This window comes from Peromyscus eremicus, chromosome 8b (assembly GCF_949786415.1).
Source record: "Peromyscus eremicus chromosome 8b, PerEre_H2_v1, whole genome shotgun sequence".
Taxonomy (NCBI): Eukaryota; Metazoa; Chordata; class Mammalia; order Rodentia; family Cricetidae; genus Peromyscus; species Peromyscus eremicus.
In genome coordinates, this window is record NC_081424.1 from 5,820,328 (window position 1) to 5,840,010 (window position 19,683).

Consider the following 19,683-nt stretch of genomic DNA (forward strand, 5'->3'; position numbering starts at 1 on the left):
ATCCTTTCTGGACAAGCGGAACACAAGGAAAGCGACCACTGTACTCTGCCAAGACAGGGTAAGATGGTCTTTCAGAATTCCTGCTTCTGAAAATGGTCTGTCAGATACTTTAGGCCTGTAGCCAATTTGAATGCACCAACAATGCTGAGAAACATTAGGTGATTGTCCAGGCTGCCAGCTGTCTCGGTCTACTCTCGCAAGATTCCCGAAAGTTGCTTGCATCCATCTACCATTTCTCAGGTACCATTATATTCCTTCTCAGGTCTTTGATGGGATTGAAGACTAGCAGTTATAGTTACAACTTAGTAGATAGAACATATTAAGTATTAGATTCAGGTTCTTTAGGGTAGGACACCTTTTGGAATGATCTTTGTAACATGCCATTTATCTATGCTCTATACTTCTCTGGATTTTAATATGTGTTTCTTGCTTGATATTGTTTGCATTGGTTGTAGTTCCATCTTATCTAGGTCATTATCCCTCATTATTCCTGGACAATATTTGATAACCATTCCTTTGTATATAGTCTTGTATTAGGTTAGAACTTTCTTATTTAGACAAAAAAGGGGAGATGTAGTGGGTAGCCATTCCAGCTTTGTTCTGGAAGTTCCAACCCCCATTGAGACTTCGGCAACTGTCACGCCTACAAGGCGGGGCCAAGGGAGGCGCCTGGGGACCCGAGATCCGGATCGGCGAACGCTCTCTTGGTTCCAGGACGCTGGATGGTGGAGGTAGACAGAGGAGAGCTCCAGAGAACACCGCTGGACTGTGTGATACACCTTCCCCAGACCCCGCGACCTACCTATCCCTTAATTTGTAAGTTACGCCATTAAATAAATCTCCTTTTAACTACGTGGAGTGGCCTAAATAATTTCACCAATACATGACCATACAGTTTGTAACCAATATAAGTCTCTGTGTTTACTTGGTTGGGTCTGAGGGGCTGTGGGCCTGGCAGGTGATAGAGATTTGTCCTGACTGTGGGCCAGGCAGGAAAACTCTAACTACAATCTGATACCCTCTTCTGGCCTCCACAGGCACCTATAATTATGGGTCCATACCCTCAATGGCAACACACATAATTAAAATTGCTAAAATTAAAATTAATAGATGATCTGTATCAGTCTGATCAAGGTAATATCAGAGACACCAATGAAAAACAAGAAAAAAGCACATCTTTCTGTTAAAAATAAACTAGTAAACTAGTAAAATGATATTTAAAAAAGGCACGTAAGAGTGTTTGCTCTCTTGCAAAGGATGCAGGCTTAATTCACAGGATCCATATGCAGCTAATAACCATCTGTGATTCCAGTTCCAGATCAGACATCCTCTCTGGGCTCCACAGACACCAGGCATTCACGTCATGTACATGCAGGCAAAACACCTCTTCTGCTCTTCCAGAAGAACCAGGTTCAATTCCCAGCACCCACAATGGTGTCTCACAACAGTCTGAAACTCCAGTTCCAGGGTATCTTTAAATTTTTAAATGATACAAAAGAATAGGACAAGAAATTACTAGAATGTCTATAAAAATCTAAATGAATGAATATTACAACTGACATCTATACCTATGGATTCCATATTGACAGACTGAAAATACAGTCAGGCATACAACAGTTGTTCCCATCCTGAATATGTACATACTTTATCTCTGTATTCAGTATGTACATACTTTATCTCTTATCATTACTCAAACAACAGTGTACACTACCTGCACAGCATTTATAGTAGATGTAAGCAACACAAAGATGATTAAGCTATACAGGAAGATTACATATAAATACTTTGAAATTTTATATCAGGGACTTTATATTACATTTGTCTACCCATCAGGGGAAGAAGGTTGTTCTAGAACCAATCCCCAAGGACACCAAGGGACAACCATAGGACTATAGATTTCTGCACTGTTCCTAACTGCAAACTACCTCTATGTGACACATTACAAACACATACAGGCATGTATGTTCTGTGTTGTTTTGATTTGATTTGTTTTGTGTTGTTGATGTTGTGATTCACTATCCTGGTGCTGGAGATCAAAGAATGGCCTTGCCCATGCTAGGCAAGTCCTCTACAAATCCTTACAAGAGTTAGAAAACGAACAAATCAAGAAAAATAACCAAGACAGGAGTGAAAAAACAGAATACACAACACATACCAAGTCATATCCAACAGTTTATCCTAAGGTAACAGACCTAGGTACTTACAATGAAACTCACTGGGTTACTGCTCTGTCTTAAACTTGAAGTAGTCAAGTAAATAAAAACAGTTCCACTGATAAGATAAAAGCATTGGCAATTAAATAAAATGCTGTGCATAATGGCTCACTTATAATTCCAGCATTATAGAGGCTAGGGGAAGAGGACCTAAAGTCTGAGGCCAGCCTTGAGGTACACTGCTGAGTTCTAAATAACCTGGCTACACAGTAAGATCTTATCTCAGAACATCAATAATGACATTAATAGAAAATACTTTCTCTCCTGCAATTAAGTAACAGAATATTTATCATGCTAAATGAAAGCAAAGCACTCCCAGGAAAACAAGAAAGCTTGAGAAAACATACACAAATATTTACAAGCAAAAATATAGTTGAAACGTACAATTCTTTAAGGGAAGCATGTCTGGAAATACAAAGTCTCGTACCTGCAGGCAAAGTACAATGGAGTGGCTCCTGACACATTCGGCCTGTTAATATCAGCACCGCTGTCTAGCAAGCACTGCACTGTCTGGGGGAAAAAGGTTAAACGTAAAGCCACAGAAGTCAAAAAGACACAATTATTAGAATTTTAATCCACATAAGGAGAATTTGAAGCTTTAAAAAGGAAATGAGTGTGCAGACTCATGATGTATGGTGGTGAACAAGTCCAACTCTATAAAAAGCTGACACCCAGGGACCCCAGGATCTATGTGGAACTGTGAATGTGATACAAAGTGTGCTCTCCTGGCAGAGCCCTCAATCATAGGTCAGTCAACAGTCATATGACTACTCAGACTCGAAATGTGGCTAGAGAAACCAAGGAACTGAATTTTTATTTGAAATTATAATTATTTAAGGTTGCATAAGTATGTAAGGCTATCAAATTGGACACTTAGATATCTAAATTTTAAAACTAAAACTTTTTAATGTCTTGGGGAAAAAACAAACGGACACAGAGCTATAATTCTCCTACAGCCGGAGTGTAACAGTGGTACAACATGTTCATCAACACGAGCCCGTGCTGCCTCCAGTTCTCTGAAACTCCTCTCCTGCAGTCATCTGACTCCTAGCAAGAGAGAGTGAGTCCACAGAAGATCATGAAAAGACACATCTGAGATTCAGGACAGAACAAAGCCCACCTGAAAAACCTCAAAAATAATGTTCTCTAGTTTTATTCCTAATGGTCCTCATCTGAGTTTCTCCTGGAAAAAAAAAAATGAAGAAAGTATATAAAGATATTAAAAAGAAAACAGCTTTGGAATTAAATTTTTTAGTATTACTTCTGGACTGACCACACATATTGGTGCTGTAAACTCTGGTCCAATTTCAATAACAAAATCACAACGCACGTCACACAAGAGAAAGAGGAAAGAGCACAAAAGCACACTGAGCAAGTCAGAAAGTTCTCCACTGTGAGCACTGGGCAATGCCAGGAGATATTTTCATTTTCATGACTAGGGAAGAGAGGATGCTATTGGTTAGCTAGTGAACAAAGATGAGAAATACAAGAAAACATTCCATCATGTGCAATACAACACTCACAAAAAAAAAAAAGAGTTAAAAATATGGACAGTGTCACTACATACCTTGGTGTACAGCTAAAGCCAGAAAGGAATAAATTCATCTCACATAAAATGTTCCCAGACAATGCCACTTAGTATCGTCTTACCATTAAATATGAATGAACAGGTAATATTTAAAATACAACTAAAGCAAACCTTTAACCTGGAGATAAAATCAAATCAAAACAAAACTCGAAAATATACAGAAAATAAAGAGAGCCACAAAAAAAAAAAAAAAGAAAGAAAGAAAGAAAGAAATTAGAAAAGTAACTGGGCTCAACTCTCAACAGGCTAGGAGGAATATCCCAAATATGAGGCCGGCCTGGGCTACAAAGCAAGCTGGAGGCCGGCCTGAACTATACAGCAAAACTCTGTCTCAAAAAGACAGGATGGCTGGACGGAGAGAGGCAAACAGGAGGGAGAATGACAGAAGAAACACTTGAAAGGGGAGAAAGGGTATTTTAACCACAGAACACGGGAAGGAACCTGGGGAGAAAAATATTTAGAAAATAAGAAAATTTACAATTTTATAGAAGAAATAACAATCCAACTAACATTTAGAAAGATGATGTTTGGGATCTCAACAAGAAAGGAAAAGGAAATAAACAGAAACTAAGATGAGACAAGCAGTGAATCGATACAGAGTGCAAGGGCACGGCACCACCATCAACTGTGCAGCACACACAGCCAGATCTAAGAACTCACCAAGGACCCAGTCTCAACAAATCTGAAGACCTTCAACAAAGCAATGTCAATGTGAGATTTCTAGGAGGAAGTACGTAAGATCTCAGAGATAACCTGAAATCAGACTAATACTAAACTTCATAAATAGAACACTGGAATCTAAACCATTTTTTAAAGCCTTCGAGGTTTTTAAATTATTTCAAAGGTACAAATCTGTAGTCATACACGCTATTATTCAAATATCTGGTCAAAATGTACTTATCTATAATATTCTTTCATGCCTAAAATACTTCTTTCTCAAAAGAAGTACAAATTAGGGGAACCTTTGCTCTCCCCAAAAAAGGAATTAATACAAAAAATAGATGATATAGAAACCAAAAGAAAAGAAACTGAACATAAAGGCATTAAAAAATGTTCTAGATGAGGGAAAAACCAGAACTGGCAGGTTATCTAACAAACTACTCTTTGTAGACAACAGCACTGTGACACTGCGGGGAGAAAGAAGGGGAAAGTGCTGATCCACACAAAGAACACTGAGAAACGGGGGCTCCCAGGGTTCAGCAGGCAGAGTGTGTGCTGCACAAGCCGGAGCTCAGTGCCCAGGACCTGCATGGGACTGGAGATAAAGGACTTCACAAACTGCTCTTTGGACTTCTGCACATGCATGATGGTATACCTACAACACCACACACACACACACACACACACACACACACTACTAACTAAGAGTGTTCACTACTCAATCCAATGAGATGCCTTTATCAAACCCTCCCTTTAGGGTCCTGGAAAAGAGGTGAAATGAATTGTAAGAGCCAGAGGGGATGGAAAACACCAAGGAAACAGTGTCTTACAGACACAACAGACTGATGTGCATATGAACTCAGAATGACAGCCTTACAGGGGCCTGCACAGTCAACCCAGAAGGGGTCCCAGCACTGAGAGGGGAAGTGAACACAAGCTCCTGTCCTAGAAGCTATCTCCCACTGACAACCACTTGCCAAGGAAAATGTAGTTTTCTCTAAAGTCTCACTGGGTATATTAATCACTTAAGGATAGGCCCTATGCCCAACAGTAGATGGCCAACACAGAATGAACTCATATGTATTTTTATAGACTTTTAATCTCACATTGCTTTTTGGGGGCATTTTTTGCCTTACTGACCTTTTGCTTATATATTATGGCTTCCAATTTTGTGTTTTTATGGATTTTGCTTGTGTGTACATATGCATGTCTGTATTTCTTGCATTTGTTGTTATTTTTTGTTTTATTTTCTAAAAAGAAAGAAAAAGAAAGGGTATGGAGCAGAGTGGGTGGGGAGGTGGGAAGCATCTGGGAGGAGCTAGGAGAGGAGAAACTATGATCAGAATATATTGTATAAAAAATTTTCCAATAAAGTATATATATTTTTAAAGCGTTTGCAACTTGACTCATCAGCAAAAAAAAAAATAAAAATTTACTTAACTATATATAAATTAACATTGCCTAAAGAAACTCTGTAAATCCATAAAGGAAAAATTAATATGCAACTGTCAAAAACTGAAAGACAGTCACAGCAACTTACTATTTGGAGACATGCACCAAAGATAAGCTTAAAACTTGAATTTCACCACCTCGGATGACCTTGGTTTAAAAGAAAGGGGGTTCAACCGACTATCACATTTTCTTTAAAAGATTTTGGTAAAAGACTTAAACATAGTCATATTAGTGCCTGCGTTTACTTATATCTCAACATGAATTCTAAAATTTAAACAGTGTAGCTCACTTGGAGCTTTTTTAAAAAACAAGAAAATATAAATTAAGGGAAAATGAGAATGTCTAGAGGTAAGAATGGCTCAAGGTAGGAATACATTTGGGTGTGTGCTTAGCATATACAAGGCCCTGGGCTCAGTCCCCAGCAGCAAACACAGAAGATTACACTACGGCATCCCCTATACGACTGTTTAGACTGTTTACGTTTAGACAAGCAGGACGAGGGGACGGCTCAGTGGGTGAAGGTGCTTGCTGTGAGATCAGGAGTTCACATCCTCAGCACTCACATACGAGCAGGCATGGTCACTTCTGTAGCCCAATGAGGAAGTAAGTGGGTGTCCGGAGCTCACTGGTCAGCCAGCCTCACTGAACTGTGAGCTTCGAGCTCAATGAAAGACACTCTGCCTCACAAACTGAGGTGCAAAGCAGAAAGAGATGACTTCGCCCGACACCCTCCTCTGGCCTCCACGTGAGTGTGCATGGGCACATGTAAGACGCACATTTAGATCCCTGATTTTCAAGAAAATGCTTATGTGGGCATTTTGATGAAAGCTTCACCTTTCAGATTTCTACCCCGACAGCTGCATCTGATCTCAAAGCAGGAGTGAGATAGAAAGTAGCTAGTATCCACTGTATTACAGAAATTATAGACAACGAACTTAACCTCCCAGAAGATTCAGGGGTGATGAAAGCAAGTACCTTGAAAATACATATTCAGGGCCTAGAGACATGGCTTAGAGGTTAAGAGCACTAGCTGCTTTCCCAGAGGACCCGGGTTCCACTCCCAACACCAACATGGTAGCTATAACATCTCCAAATCCAGTCCTGGGGAGCTGACACCCTCTTAGTGCTCCAGGTATGCATGTAATGCATAGGCATGCAAGTAATGCACAGGCATATATGCAGGTAAAATGCCCATAGGGAAAGAAAGGTTCATGTGAACCTCAAACCTAACAACATAAAGGCTAAGACAGTAAAATATACTATTTATTTATATACATTATAGTTAAAACTACATAATGGTATAATAATATAAATAACTTTAACATATACTCAGACACTGCTAATAAGCACCTATCAATTCACTTAATATCTCCATTTCTGTAAGATAGTCTCAATTCCAAAAAGGTAATTTATACTCTATCACACAATAAAAGAGGTTAAAACTGAAGCCCATCATCAAAATAACTATCCTATTTTTCAGGAAGTAAAAATTGTAACTTTTTTATGAATTCATATTACTCCATAGTTTCATCCTCATAAACTACATTAATTATAGAATTGCTATTTGCCTTTAAATGTCAACTTGCCATAACTTAGACTTACCTGGGAAGAGTCCGAATTGACTGTTTTTATCAGGTTGGTCTGTGGAAATGTCTGTCATGGGCTGACTGTCTTAAATACTAATTAGTGCAGGAAGACTCTCCCTGAATATTCAAGGTACCATTTAATGGGCTGGGCCCTCAACAGTTAAAGAGTGAAGAAGTCTGGCTGAGTAACAAGCAATCTGCATGGCGCACTTCTCTCTGCTCTTGATTGTGAAGACGGAGCGAGCACATGTCTCTAGCTCCTGTTGCTATGACATCCCTCCAGTCACGAGTATAACCTGGACTCGTAAGCTGAATGAACCACTTGCTCCCGTCGGCTGCTTTTGTCAGTTTCATCTCAGTAACATGTTAAAAAAGAACGTGCCGATGCACTAATCCTTACCACTGTCTATTAAGCAGCCAACTAACTGCTGAATAGTTGCTTATTTGGTTTTTAAATAATGCCATTTTTAAAACCATATACTTTTTACAGTACTTCTGAATTTTCATTTATATTATAGAGCTTATAGGTTAAAATTAATTTATCCATAGACTAACATATTCCTTTACCATTTATTTTCAATAAAGTGGTTAGAATAACTTCAAGGAAATCATAGAAAAAAAGCAAGACTTACAAGAGGAATTGCCAATGTTCCTGTCATATCCTCGTATATCCTACAGACGTTAAAAATCCATTCCTTTCTTATGTACTTGTCATATCCTTATATGTCTTAAAAGACACTGACATTGATTAAGGTAGTGGCAACTGCTTATTCTAGCATTTTCTTTTCTATCAGGTACTTTTCTTCCTGTTTTAACAAAATTATCCCAATTAATATCCTCAGTATGGACTGGAGAGATGGCTCAGTGGTTAAGAACATTTGCTGCTTTTCCAAAGGACTTAAATTCACTTCCCAGCACCCACACCAGGCAGCTATGCAACTATTAAAGAGGTAAGTTTTAAGGATTCACTTGTAGGTAAATGTTGCCTACAGAAAAATACGGGGAAACTACTTGTTCTAACAGGAAGGAAAAAAGTATAGATAAAAATCTGAATGCAAAAAATTTCTTTTCTAATTCTTATGGCATTAAAGTGATTGAAAGGTCATCAACCACTAATCTTTTTAATTGTTTGCTGATTTCTTTTTATGAAAGCTTTAAAACCTGTAGAAAAATGACAGTTAAAACTCAATCAACTATTAATTACATACCATAATAGGAAAAGCAGCAATAAAGTCACAGGTAATCTTAATCACAGGATTTCTTCTGGAGGCAAGTAAAGATAATTCAAGGGTAAAAGGGACCCAAGAAGTTCTCATTGCAACAAAGACACATCACAGCTCTCCCATCGCCTTCCAGCTCTGCCAGGTCCTGTTGAGCCCTGATGGGGAGGAGCCTTCCTGAAGCCCTTGTCATGCCTTAATTAAACAAGTCATTCCCAGATGATCCAAAGTGACAATAAACAGTGTCAAAAAAGCAAAAGGCCTAACTACAAGAGCAAACTCTTTTCTTGCTAACAAAGTATTCTCATGATCTAGAAGTGAAATATCAAGAGAAATAAAACCTACATAAAATTACACTGAGGTATTTGCTGCCCAGCCTTACAAACATTTCAAGACTGTAAACAATCTTCAAAATACTAAAAGTTTCCAACCATGTAAACATGCTAGTGTGTACATAACAGACAAAACTCAGGTAGAGGAACACATTCTTTAAGTATTTACTCAATTAATCAACACATCAAAGGCCTTGAAGCAATGCTACTTAAAAATTTTCAGTCATACCAATAGGGCACAACATAAATGACAAAAAATAAACTTCTGATTCAATTTTGTGAACCCGTAAGTATTTTGAAAACTGATTAGCCCATGGGAAAAAAACATATTATCTAGCTAAACTCAGGCTGTTGACACCAGCTGGAGGCACACCATGATAGAAAATGAAACTGCCTGCTCCTTGACTCAAGGACAGGGTAGACAGTGTTTGAATGCCTATGCTGTGCATTGTTCTACTTCTGCCTTTCAGTTTGTATATAAGCTGGCTGTGAAATAAACTCGGGACTGTCTGGCATTGACTGGCCGTTCTCTCGACTTTGTTCTGTCTTCTTCATTGTCTCTTCATCCTCACACCTCTACCCAGCTACCCAGCTGACTCGTCAGCTGGTTCTGACAAGTGGTGCCCGGCTGTAGGTGCTAGGTATAGAGGATTCCGTGACGGACACCACAGGAGTTTAGAGCGCTTCAGAAAAAGTGGAAGCTGCGGTAAGCCAAACTCAGGATTAAAAGTGATAAGTATAAAGAAAAGTAGACACACAGTAATAACTTGAGAATAAGTGTAAATGTAAGCATGGGCCAAGAAAATAGTAAACAGCTGTTTGTACATTTACTTAAAAGTATTTTAAGACTAGAAGTACCAAAGTAGGACATCACCAACTGTGTAAATTTTTAGAATTTGTAGAGAAAATTTGTCCTTGGTTTCCTGAGCAGGGTACCTTGGATGCAGATATTTGAGGGCATACTGGAGTTAAAATACAGCAGTATTATAATAAGCATGGTCCAGAAAAAATTTTAGAAGATAAGTTAGGGATAGCTTAGACCTGTGTCCTGAAGGACAGAAAGTGTTTCCTGAATCAAATAAAACTGAAACTAAACCTTCTGCTCTGCCAGAGGGACTATTTATGCAGATGCTTTTACAAAGTTATTTGATGATGATGACCAGTTAGATCCTGGCAATGAGGCAGAATTAGAGGAAGAGGCTAACTACTATAATGAAGATTCTCCCCTACCTCAAGATTCTCCCCCACCTCCACTCCTGACTATGGGTGGATCCACTGCAAACCATTAGCCCAGTGTCTCACTTTCAGATCTGTTCACCACAGGACAGTAAATGTAAATGTGAGCGCTCTTTGTCTTGGTCTGCATTCTGACTGTTACTGTGTTACTGTTCTGTTCCATGTGTTTAAGGAGAATGGGTCCCCCTGACTGAACTGAGACAAGCTGGTAGCTCCTGGCCAAGTGAGGTTTGTGTACTGCGGGAGAAGCTATATGTTAGACGAGGCACAATAACCGCAAGTGAGGCCATCATCTCAGTGCTGATGTACTGGTACTTGGTTACCTGTGTTATTGTTACTTGTTTCTGTCTACTAACCTCCCTCATTTTCCTGGAAGAGAAGAAGACAGAGGCATGGCAAGGGCCGCCTCCCTCCGTAGCTCATATCAGGCCCACAGTATGGGTGGGGTGGCAGGGACACTGCCTACAGTTGACAAGCTGTGTGAATGCCAAACAGAGAATCTGGGGTTAGTTGTTAATTATTACAGTAGGAAGAGTTAACTTTTTTTCAGGAATACTGGTAGCCAAGGACGCACTCTGTGTCCACTGTCCCGCTCCCTTCCTTCCTAAGCCAAATTCTTCTTTACTGTGATAATGTCATGGTCTATTCTGCTAGCCAGCAGCTTCCCACCGTAACCCTTCTCTGTAGTGATACTGCTTGAAAAAGTGTTGAATTACCAGCCTAAATACTTGGAAAAGCTTTGACTTTAGAATAAAAGTCAAAAACACATTATGTTTGGGAAAAATTATGCTTTTGCAAAACTTTTGCAGAAAAAGAAGAATTACGTGAATTTTGGTCATTTGAGTTCAATGGGTTACAAATATTTGTCATCATTTAAGAGAACTGGTTACAAATTATTATTGGTTAAGATGAGGGAAACTGCTGCTAATCTCAAATGTCTGACATTGATATAGGCTTTTATATATTAATGCAAATATAAGTTTTTGTTATATGTGCATAAGTATATGTTTTTATTCTTGTTTCAAATGTTATACCTATGCAGTGTTCTAAACTGTTGGGAAGAAACCACTGATGGAAATTTGCATGTTTGCTGAAAAGCAAGAGAAGGCAAGACTGGAATACTGGAAGAAAAGGGGAAAAGGGGATGTGTCTATGTCTGGCTGATGCAGAAGAGCAAACACAGTGAAAGGCCGACGAGAAGGTACATAGGAAGTTATAGAAGGCCAGAGGGGATGTGAACTACACTGAATTTAAAAGGAAACTGTAAGCTATAGTGGGGATTTAACCATATTGGATTAATTCTGGTTGGTTTTCTTCATTTTAAAAATAGCTGATGATTCTGCCTTTTCACTATTTAGGACATGTATACCATAAGGAATTAAAGCTTCAAAAATTAGAAATAAGAAAAGATGGGTTAAAGACTTTGAATGATTTTCCAAAGTTGTTAGGGGAAATTCAATGGTTACAACCTTATTTAAAATGATTACTGTTGATTTGGAACCCTGGAATGGCATTCTGAAATATATATAAAATAAAATATATATTAGTGATACTAATTCGCCCAGACAGTTAACTGAGAAAGGAAGACAGGTTCTTTTACAAGTTGAAAATAATATTCAGTATCAGCAAGTACATTATATTGATTATGATCAACCTTGGCAAGCATATACCTTGCCCACGGAACATACTTCTACAGAAGAATTATGGCAAAACAGCCCTCTTTTATGGTCACATCTTCCTGTTTCACCAGTTAGGGTATTAAATCCATGTTATAAAGCTGTAGCATGTATGGTGGTATTTTATTTGTACTGAAATGTGATTTTATTTGTATGTTAATAAATAAAGTTGCCTGGAGGTCAGAGCTAATAGCAAGCCATAGCAGAGCTGGGCGTTTGTGGCATATGCCTTTAATCCCAGCACTTGGTAGGCAGAGCTAGGTAGATCTCCGTGTGTTCAAGGATACAGCCAGCATTGGAGACACACGTCTTTAATCTCAATACCAACCATAGAAGACCTGGAGGTCTATACAGACAGGCAGTGACAAGGCAGTTATGTAGTTGGTTTTACAACCAATGAGAAGGCAGAACAGAAAGTCTATATAAAGACAAACAGACAGGAAGTAGGTCTCTTTTGGAGAGCTATCTTGGCTGAAGAGGCTAGCTGCAGCAGGCGTGTAAGGCTCTTAGCTCTGATCTCTTGGCTTTCGTCTTTGCATTGGCTCTGTGTTTCTTATTTAATAAGACGGTTGGTCACATCTACAAGCATGTCTTATGCAAAAAAGCCAAGTGGAATCTAGAAGGTATTTTGGCAGAGAAGCTGGGATTATTAGTGTGCCATTTACCCAACAACAAATTGATTGGCTATTCCAAAATAATTATTCTTGGGCAATTGTTTTTGCTCAATTTTTAGAACAAATTGATAATAATTTTCCTGCTGATTGATTGCTACCGTTTGCTCAAATGCATTCTTTTATTTTCCCTAAGGCAGTAATGCAAACTCCAGTGAAAGATGCTGCTTTGTTTTTACTAATGGTTCATCTAATGAGAGAGCAGCTTATGTGACTAATGGAAAAGGATATGTGGTTCAGACTACTCCTTATTCAGCTCAAGTAGTTGAGTTGTGAGCTGCTGCTATGGTCTTTCAAATTCTTAAAGATAGTTCATTTATTTTATATATAGATAGTCATTATATTTATAGAGCTCAAGTTATAGAAACTTTTTTATATTGAAACTACCAATGAGTAAATAAGAATGTTATTTCAACAATTTAGGATGCCATTCATTTAAGAAAATTGCCATATTTTGTGGGACGTATTAGAGCACATTCAAATCTTCTTGGTCCACTGGATGAAGGTAATGCTTTAGCTGATAAATTTACTCAATTGATCGCTTTATCTCAAGTTGAGATTGCTCAGCAATATCAAAATAGTAAAAGCTTGAGAAAACAATTTAGTTTAACATGAGAAACTGCTTGTCAAATTGTTAAGAAATGTGTTGTGTGCCCACAGTACTTGCCTGTACCTCATTTTGAGTAAATCCTCGAAGTCCTAATCGTTTATGACAAGTGGATGTTACTCATATTACAATTTGGAATATTAAAATATCAGGATTTTTAATGGTTACTGCTCAAACTGGTAAGGCTACCAAGCATGTAATTGCTCATTGCCTGAAATGTTTCTCCTATATGGGGATATCAAAAGTTATTAAAACAGATAATGGATCTGGATATATTAGCAATGCTTTTTATTAACTTTGTTCTCAATGGCAAATTAAGCATAAAATGGGTATTCCTTACAATCTTCAAGGACAAGGTACCATTCAGTGAGCCCACGACAGTCTCAAAATGCATCTTCAAAAATTAAAAAGGAAGCCGGGCGGTGGTGGCGCACGCCTTTAATCCCAGCACTCGGGAGGCAGAGCCAGGCGGATCTCTGTGAGTTCGAGGCCAGCCTGGGCTACCAAGTGAGTTCCAGGAAAGGCGCAAAGCTACACAGAGAAACCCTGTCTCGAAAAACCAAAAAAAAAAAAAAAAAATTAAAAAGGAGGCAATTGTACCCTCAGTCACCACATAATGCATTAAATCATGCCTTATTTGTTTTAAATTTTTTAAATGTGGATGCTGCTGGAAAATCTGCAGCTGATAGCTTCTGGCATACAGGCACTTATGCTGACTTGGCTTAAGTCAAATGTAAAGACTCTTGTACTGGTTTATGGAAAGGCCTTGACCCTGTTTTGATACGGGGATGAGGGCATGTTTGTGTTTTTTTGCAGGAAGAAAATGAAGCTCGTTAGCTGCCTGGGCATTTGGTATAGTGTGTGGAACAGAGGAATGTTGGTCCTAATGTTGCTGATGGCCATCCAGAGGTGCCAGAGTGAGACCTATTGGGCCTATGTTCCTGATGCACCTATGATATATCCTACGATTTGGGAAGGAAATGAGATTGTGTTTGCAGTCGATGATATCCAGCTCTTAGATTGACCTGCCACTCAAGAATTCCTGATTGCTCACAATTTTTCTTTACTGAATATGGTAAAGAAATTTCTATATTTTGCAAAAAAATATTACTTTGAAGAGATGTCTCAAAGTGTTTCCAAAACAAATAATGGGACATGATAAACAGTGTACATATTATACAAAGTTATTGCTTCCTCAAGGTAAATGGGTAAATGATATTTCACCCCCTCAACGATTTCCTCCATGCACAAAAGAACTGCAAATGTCTAACAAAACACTTATGTTATGGAGGCGATGTACTGGCATTGTCCCTTTAAAGTACAATATCACAGGGACACAACTGTATATTCTTGACTGGTCTGGAAATCAAGATGATTATAATGACTCTTATCCTGTGTCTACAGCTGAATCGTGAGACCAAGGACTGTCAGCTGAGATTTGGTATCCCAGTATAGGATTTCCATAAACTTATGTTTGGAAACTTGCCACTGACATGGTAACAGTGGTAGGACAATCCAGTTGCTTGAAACTTGCTTGCCCTGTGAATGGCACCATCCCCACTTGTGTTAAATTGTTATGTTCTTTTAGTTGGAGGGGTAAATATTTCTATGAATGGTTCCATGTTTAATGTATCATGTCATAATTGTATTTTGACTAATTGTATTTCTCAAGTAGATAATCATATACATGTAATAATGCTGAAACAACCTCCTTTTGTAATATTGCCAGTATATATGAGTGATCCATGATTTGATGATAAAGGGTTGCAAGTGACTGAAAAAAATCAAAAAAGATTTAAGCAGACAGAAGTGTGTTGCTGGACTAGTTAGAGTAGGAATTCCAGCTCTTGTTACTATGCTTGCTAGTACTACTGTTGCTTCAGTGGCCAAGTCTCAATCCATTCAGACAGCAGGGTTTGTTAATCAATTATCTATTAATGTTTCTATGACATTAGAGACACAAGAAGATGTAGATGTGAAAATGGAACATAAATTGAATGCTTTGTATGGTGTGGTACAATTGGGAGATGAGCTCCAAAGCTTGAAAACTAGAGCACATTTGAACTATCATGCTAATTATGAATGGATTTGTGTTACATCTTCTGGGTATAATGAAACTGCTGTTAGATGGGAAAGAGTTAAGGCACATCTTTAGAAAGGAATCTGGCATGATTCTAATGAATCCTTAGATTTGGCTAAATTACATCAAGAGATTGTAGAAATGAAAAAGGCTAAATGGGATTTTGATGCAGCTAAAACAGCTGAAGATATTTTAGAACAATTCAAAAAGGTTATTCCATCATGGTCATCATTTACTTCGCTCTTAAATAGTACTATAGTTATTGAAGCATGTGTTTTGGTAGGCACAATCTGTTTACCTATGGTTTTCAAGTTGATTATGAGCTCGTTGTGGAGATTGGGCTCAGAACTTCATGGAGTAAAACTCTACACATTCCCCTAACTTCTGATACTAGATGCTGGTAGTCAAAAACAGGTAAGTTTTCTTTGCCTTTCAACCTAAGATAGGACATGAATGATAGAATTCATATTCTCAAGACGGGTAAGACTGGAGTGTAGTAATGAACAACCTAAGACAGGCACAGTCATCTGAGAAACTCAGAGGAGTCTTAAAAAATAAAAAAGAGGGAATTGTGGGAGCCCACAAGTGACTCAGTTTCCATCTGGAGTACATTCTGACTCATAAATCCAGAGAATTCAAGCTTGGTTGCTCCAGTCTCCTTGAGGGCAGTGAGGAGGGCAGTCCTAATTAGCCCATGGGAAAAAACATATTATCTAGCTAAACTCAGGCTGTTGACACCAGCTGGAGACACACCATGACAGAAAATGAAACTGCCTGCTCCTTGACTCAAGGACAGGGTAGACAGTGTTTGAACGCCTATGCTGTGCATTGTTCTACTTCTGCCTTTCAGTTTGTATATAAGCTGGCTGTGAAATAAACTCAAGACTGTCTGGCATTCTCTCGACTTTGTTCTGTCTTCTTCATTGTCTCTTCATCCTCACACCTCTACCCAGCTACCCAGCTGACTCATTGGCTGGCTCCAACAGTCTTGCCCATACATTTTCAAGTTAACTTAACAAAAATAACTTTTAAAACTATACTGAACAGAAGTCATTTTTGTATGTCAAAATTACAGCAGCAAGTAAGTAAGCTCTTAAAAAGGAGTTTCAGGGACAGAGAGATGGCTCGGTGGATAAAGTACTGGGCATAGAGCCTGACAAACTGAGTCAATTCCTAGAACCCATGTAAGGTGGAAGGAGAACTAACTCCATGTGTGTTCTCTGATCTCGACACACATACCTCATGCACAGACACGTAAACACAAACACTGTTTTTAAAAACAAGTTAGAATGTTTCTGAATGGGTGATGCATGCATGTATCCCAGAAGTCAGGAGGTAGAGACAAGGATCTCTGTGAATTCGAGGCCAGTGTGGTCCACATACTGATTTCTAGGTCAGTGAGGCAGAGAGAGAGAGACCCTGTCTAAAAAAAGAAAAACCTATTCAGCCAGTAGTTCCTGATTAGGCAAAACATAGGTCCCTTCTCCTTATAGAATGAGAAGATGCTCAGAGGAACATAGGGAGAAGAAAAAAAAAAAGATTTTCATATAGTAAGGTATCCTTAAGACACAACACATTTTTAACAGATTTTATAACCGTCCAAGTAGAACACTAACTGTAGAACACTAACATGCAATCTCAAGTCACTTAATTGAAGGTGTTAATGAGACCACCTCTACCCAATATAATGACAGACTACAAGTCACAAAAATCCAAGATAGCTCTACTTTATCAGTCAACTCTCAGAATAACAATGATCAAACTGTAAAGGAATAGGTACTGCCTGAGAAGCTTCATGTATCAGGTCATACAAATTTAGGGACTAAAATTTATTCTTTTAAAAGTAGAACTTATTTTGAAACAAATTGTGGTTTGGTGCTTAATTCTCTATATAATCTAACACGTACATTGAAACTGACAGTTCATGAGTTTTCTAAATTCAAAATTTTCCAATCAATCATTCATTGCAATTCAACACATTTATAAATCTTAAAGAATAACAAAAAAAGTTTAGCAAAAAGTAAGTTCAGTTTTTGAACAAAAAATCTGAGTGAATTGAGTGTTTTTGTGTGAACAAGGGTCTTACTATCCTTTCTAGCAATGAAATTAATGAACAACAAATAAAACAACACAATGAGCCTAGCTTCTTGTAAAGGTAAAAGATTCAGATAGTCCTCTCTGTGCTGTTACATGACCACATCATGGATATTAATGGTGGCAGTAGCAATACATATCATTGCTCTAAGTGTCCTCCAAAGTGTTCACAACACTGTCCTTAATTACATCACTACCAGATAGAGATACCATGAAGAGAATTAGTATAGCAAAGAAAAGTTGACCAAGAAAATATAATGATCCAGCTGAAAAGCAAATATTGAAATATTTAAATTAATTTTCAAAATAATGAAACGGATATTATGTACCTATTAGTGCAATATAAGTGTGTAAAGAAAATCATTTAAAAGTCAAATGATTAAGGAGCTATGCTCATTTCTTTCATCTGATCATTTTAAATAGGAAAAGAATTTACTTAAAATCACTGTGCTTTATGCTGTAAAGACAAAAAGTAAAATGTACTGCTTTCAAGCATTTTTTTTCTACTAAGAGGATGAAGAAACTTTTATAGCTACCCCTAGTGAAAAAGCTACATCTATAGGCAACCATGATAAAGTATGCCCAGTTTCTGTTTTTGCCCCTAGGAGCTAAGGACCAAACCGAAGGCTTTGTGGCTGCTCACTGAACTAACTCCCCAACCCTAGGCCTAAATTCGTAATCATTAAAAAAAAAAAAAAAAAAAAAAAAGAATCTGTTTTCCAAGTCTTTTACCTTTTAGAAAAGTAGTATACAGCTGAAAAAGCATTTCTTGTAAAAAAAAAAAAAAAAAAAAAGGCAAGACTATATATTTATTTGTAAATTCCACAAAGCTTTTTGAGTTCGTAGGCATTTGTTCAAAACGTTTTCATGAACTCCTGAGATTTACTCTAAAATATAATTAAAGGGCAAATTTCAGTGGATTTTTATTATTATTATTGTTTTGTTTTCTTCAATTTGAAATAGCTGGTATGACTTTTTTCAAAGATATTTTAAATACAGTTTCTTTCCTCTTTAAAGTTTTATATTTTGTTCTATAAATACATAAACATTAGGCAGGTGTGGTTGGCACACACCTTTAATTCAGCACTGGAGAGGCAGAGGGGGCAGATCACTGTGAGTTTGAGGACAGCCTTGTCTACAAAGCATGTTCCAGGACAGTCAGGTCTGTTACAGAGAGAAACCCCATCTTGAAAAGCCAAAGAGAAAAAGGCTATTTTAACTCACTACCCAAGAAAGTCCTTAAGATGTTAACAGAGCATTTTTAGACTCAATGAACTCAGGTTCACTATGAATCCTCTGAGTAGTCAATCATTCAATGACTATGAGGAATTCTCCATTATTTTACAATGCCTGCTTTAGGATGTAAACCACATGGAATGCTACTATACCTCCCAACTGTCAATAACTTTAGAAGGCAATTCTAAATTTATAATACAACCTCCAAGTATTTTTTAAACCAAGATTTTCTTACTAACCCTTATTTCTACACTAGCTTCAAACAGCTGAAGTTAGGTTCTGTGGGATTTGTAGGTCTTAGCAAGGGATGTTCTGTTCATCTGGTATGGCAGAATGTTGACATTAAAGGAGGTTCTTTTCCTATCCCTTGAGGGCTATCAGTGACTCATTTTCTAATATCCAGAAATTCCTATGAAACCTAGCCCACTGGGACTGGGCACAGCTCGGGCAGTGAGCATTACATGCACAAGTCCCTGGGTTTGGACTCTGGTACCATCAAGGGGAGGGAAAAAAGCTGAGTCACTCAAATCAAGACACTTCATTTTTTTTCACATATAATACTTTCAAATCCAATAATACTGATGAGAGAATGAAAAAAAAATGATGAACTAGTGAGAAGAAATGTTACTTGAAAATGCTTGGATATTTTTCAGATGATAAAACAAAAAATCTACAGATGAACAATGGTATTCAGAAGATATTCCAAGAAAGAGAAAAAAAGCTCTTACATCTCTCTCTTCCCCAGACCCTTATTAAACACAAATTCACCTTGTCCTCACCATCTCACCTATGAAAAACAGACAGCTGGTGACATAGCTGGCAATCCTAGCTCCTGGGAAGCACGGACAGGCAAATCAACCGGACTCAAAGGTCAGGCAGCCTAAGCTACTCAATAAACTCCCGGAAAATGAAAGACCCTAACTCAAGTGAAAGAAAGGGGAATGGTACCTGAGGAATAACACTCAAGGTTGTGCATGCTCATGCACACATACACAGAAATAGAAACCTAAATCCCAATATTGTCTCCCAACA

At 38.0% G+C, this 19,683-nt stretch overlaps 1 protein-coding gene across 4 annotated transcripts in view; it reads right to left on the reverse strand.

Moving 5' to 3' along the window:
- The window catches only part of Hace1 (HECT domain and ankyrin repeat containing E3 ubiquitin protein ligase 1), a 115,504-nt gene that overhangs the window by 69,376 nt on the left and 26,445 nt on the right, over positions 1–19,683 (reverse strand). For all 4 annotated transcript variants that reach the window (XM_059272434.1, XM_059272432.1, XM_059272433.1 and 1 more), the window contains one exon: positions 2,641–2,723. In XM_059272434.1, the coding sequence (XP_059128417.1) occupies positions 2,641–2,723 (83 nt within the window). The remainder of the gene's footprint in view (positions 1–2,640; positions 2,724–19,683) is intronic.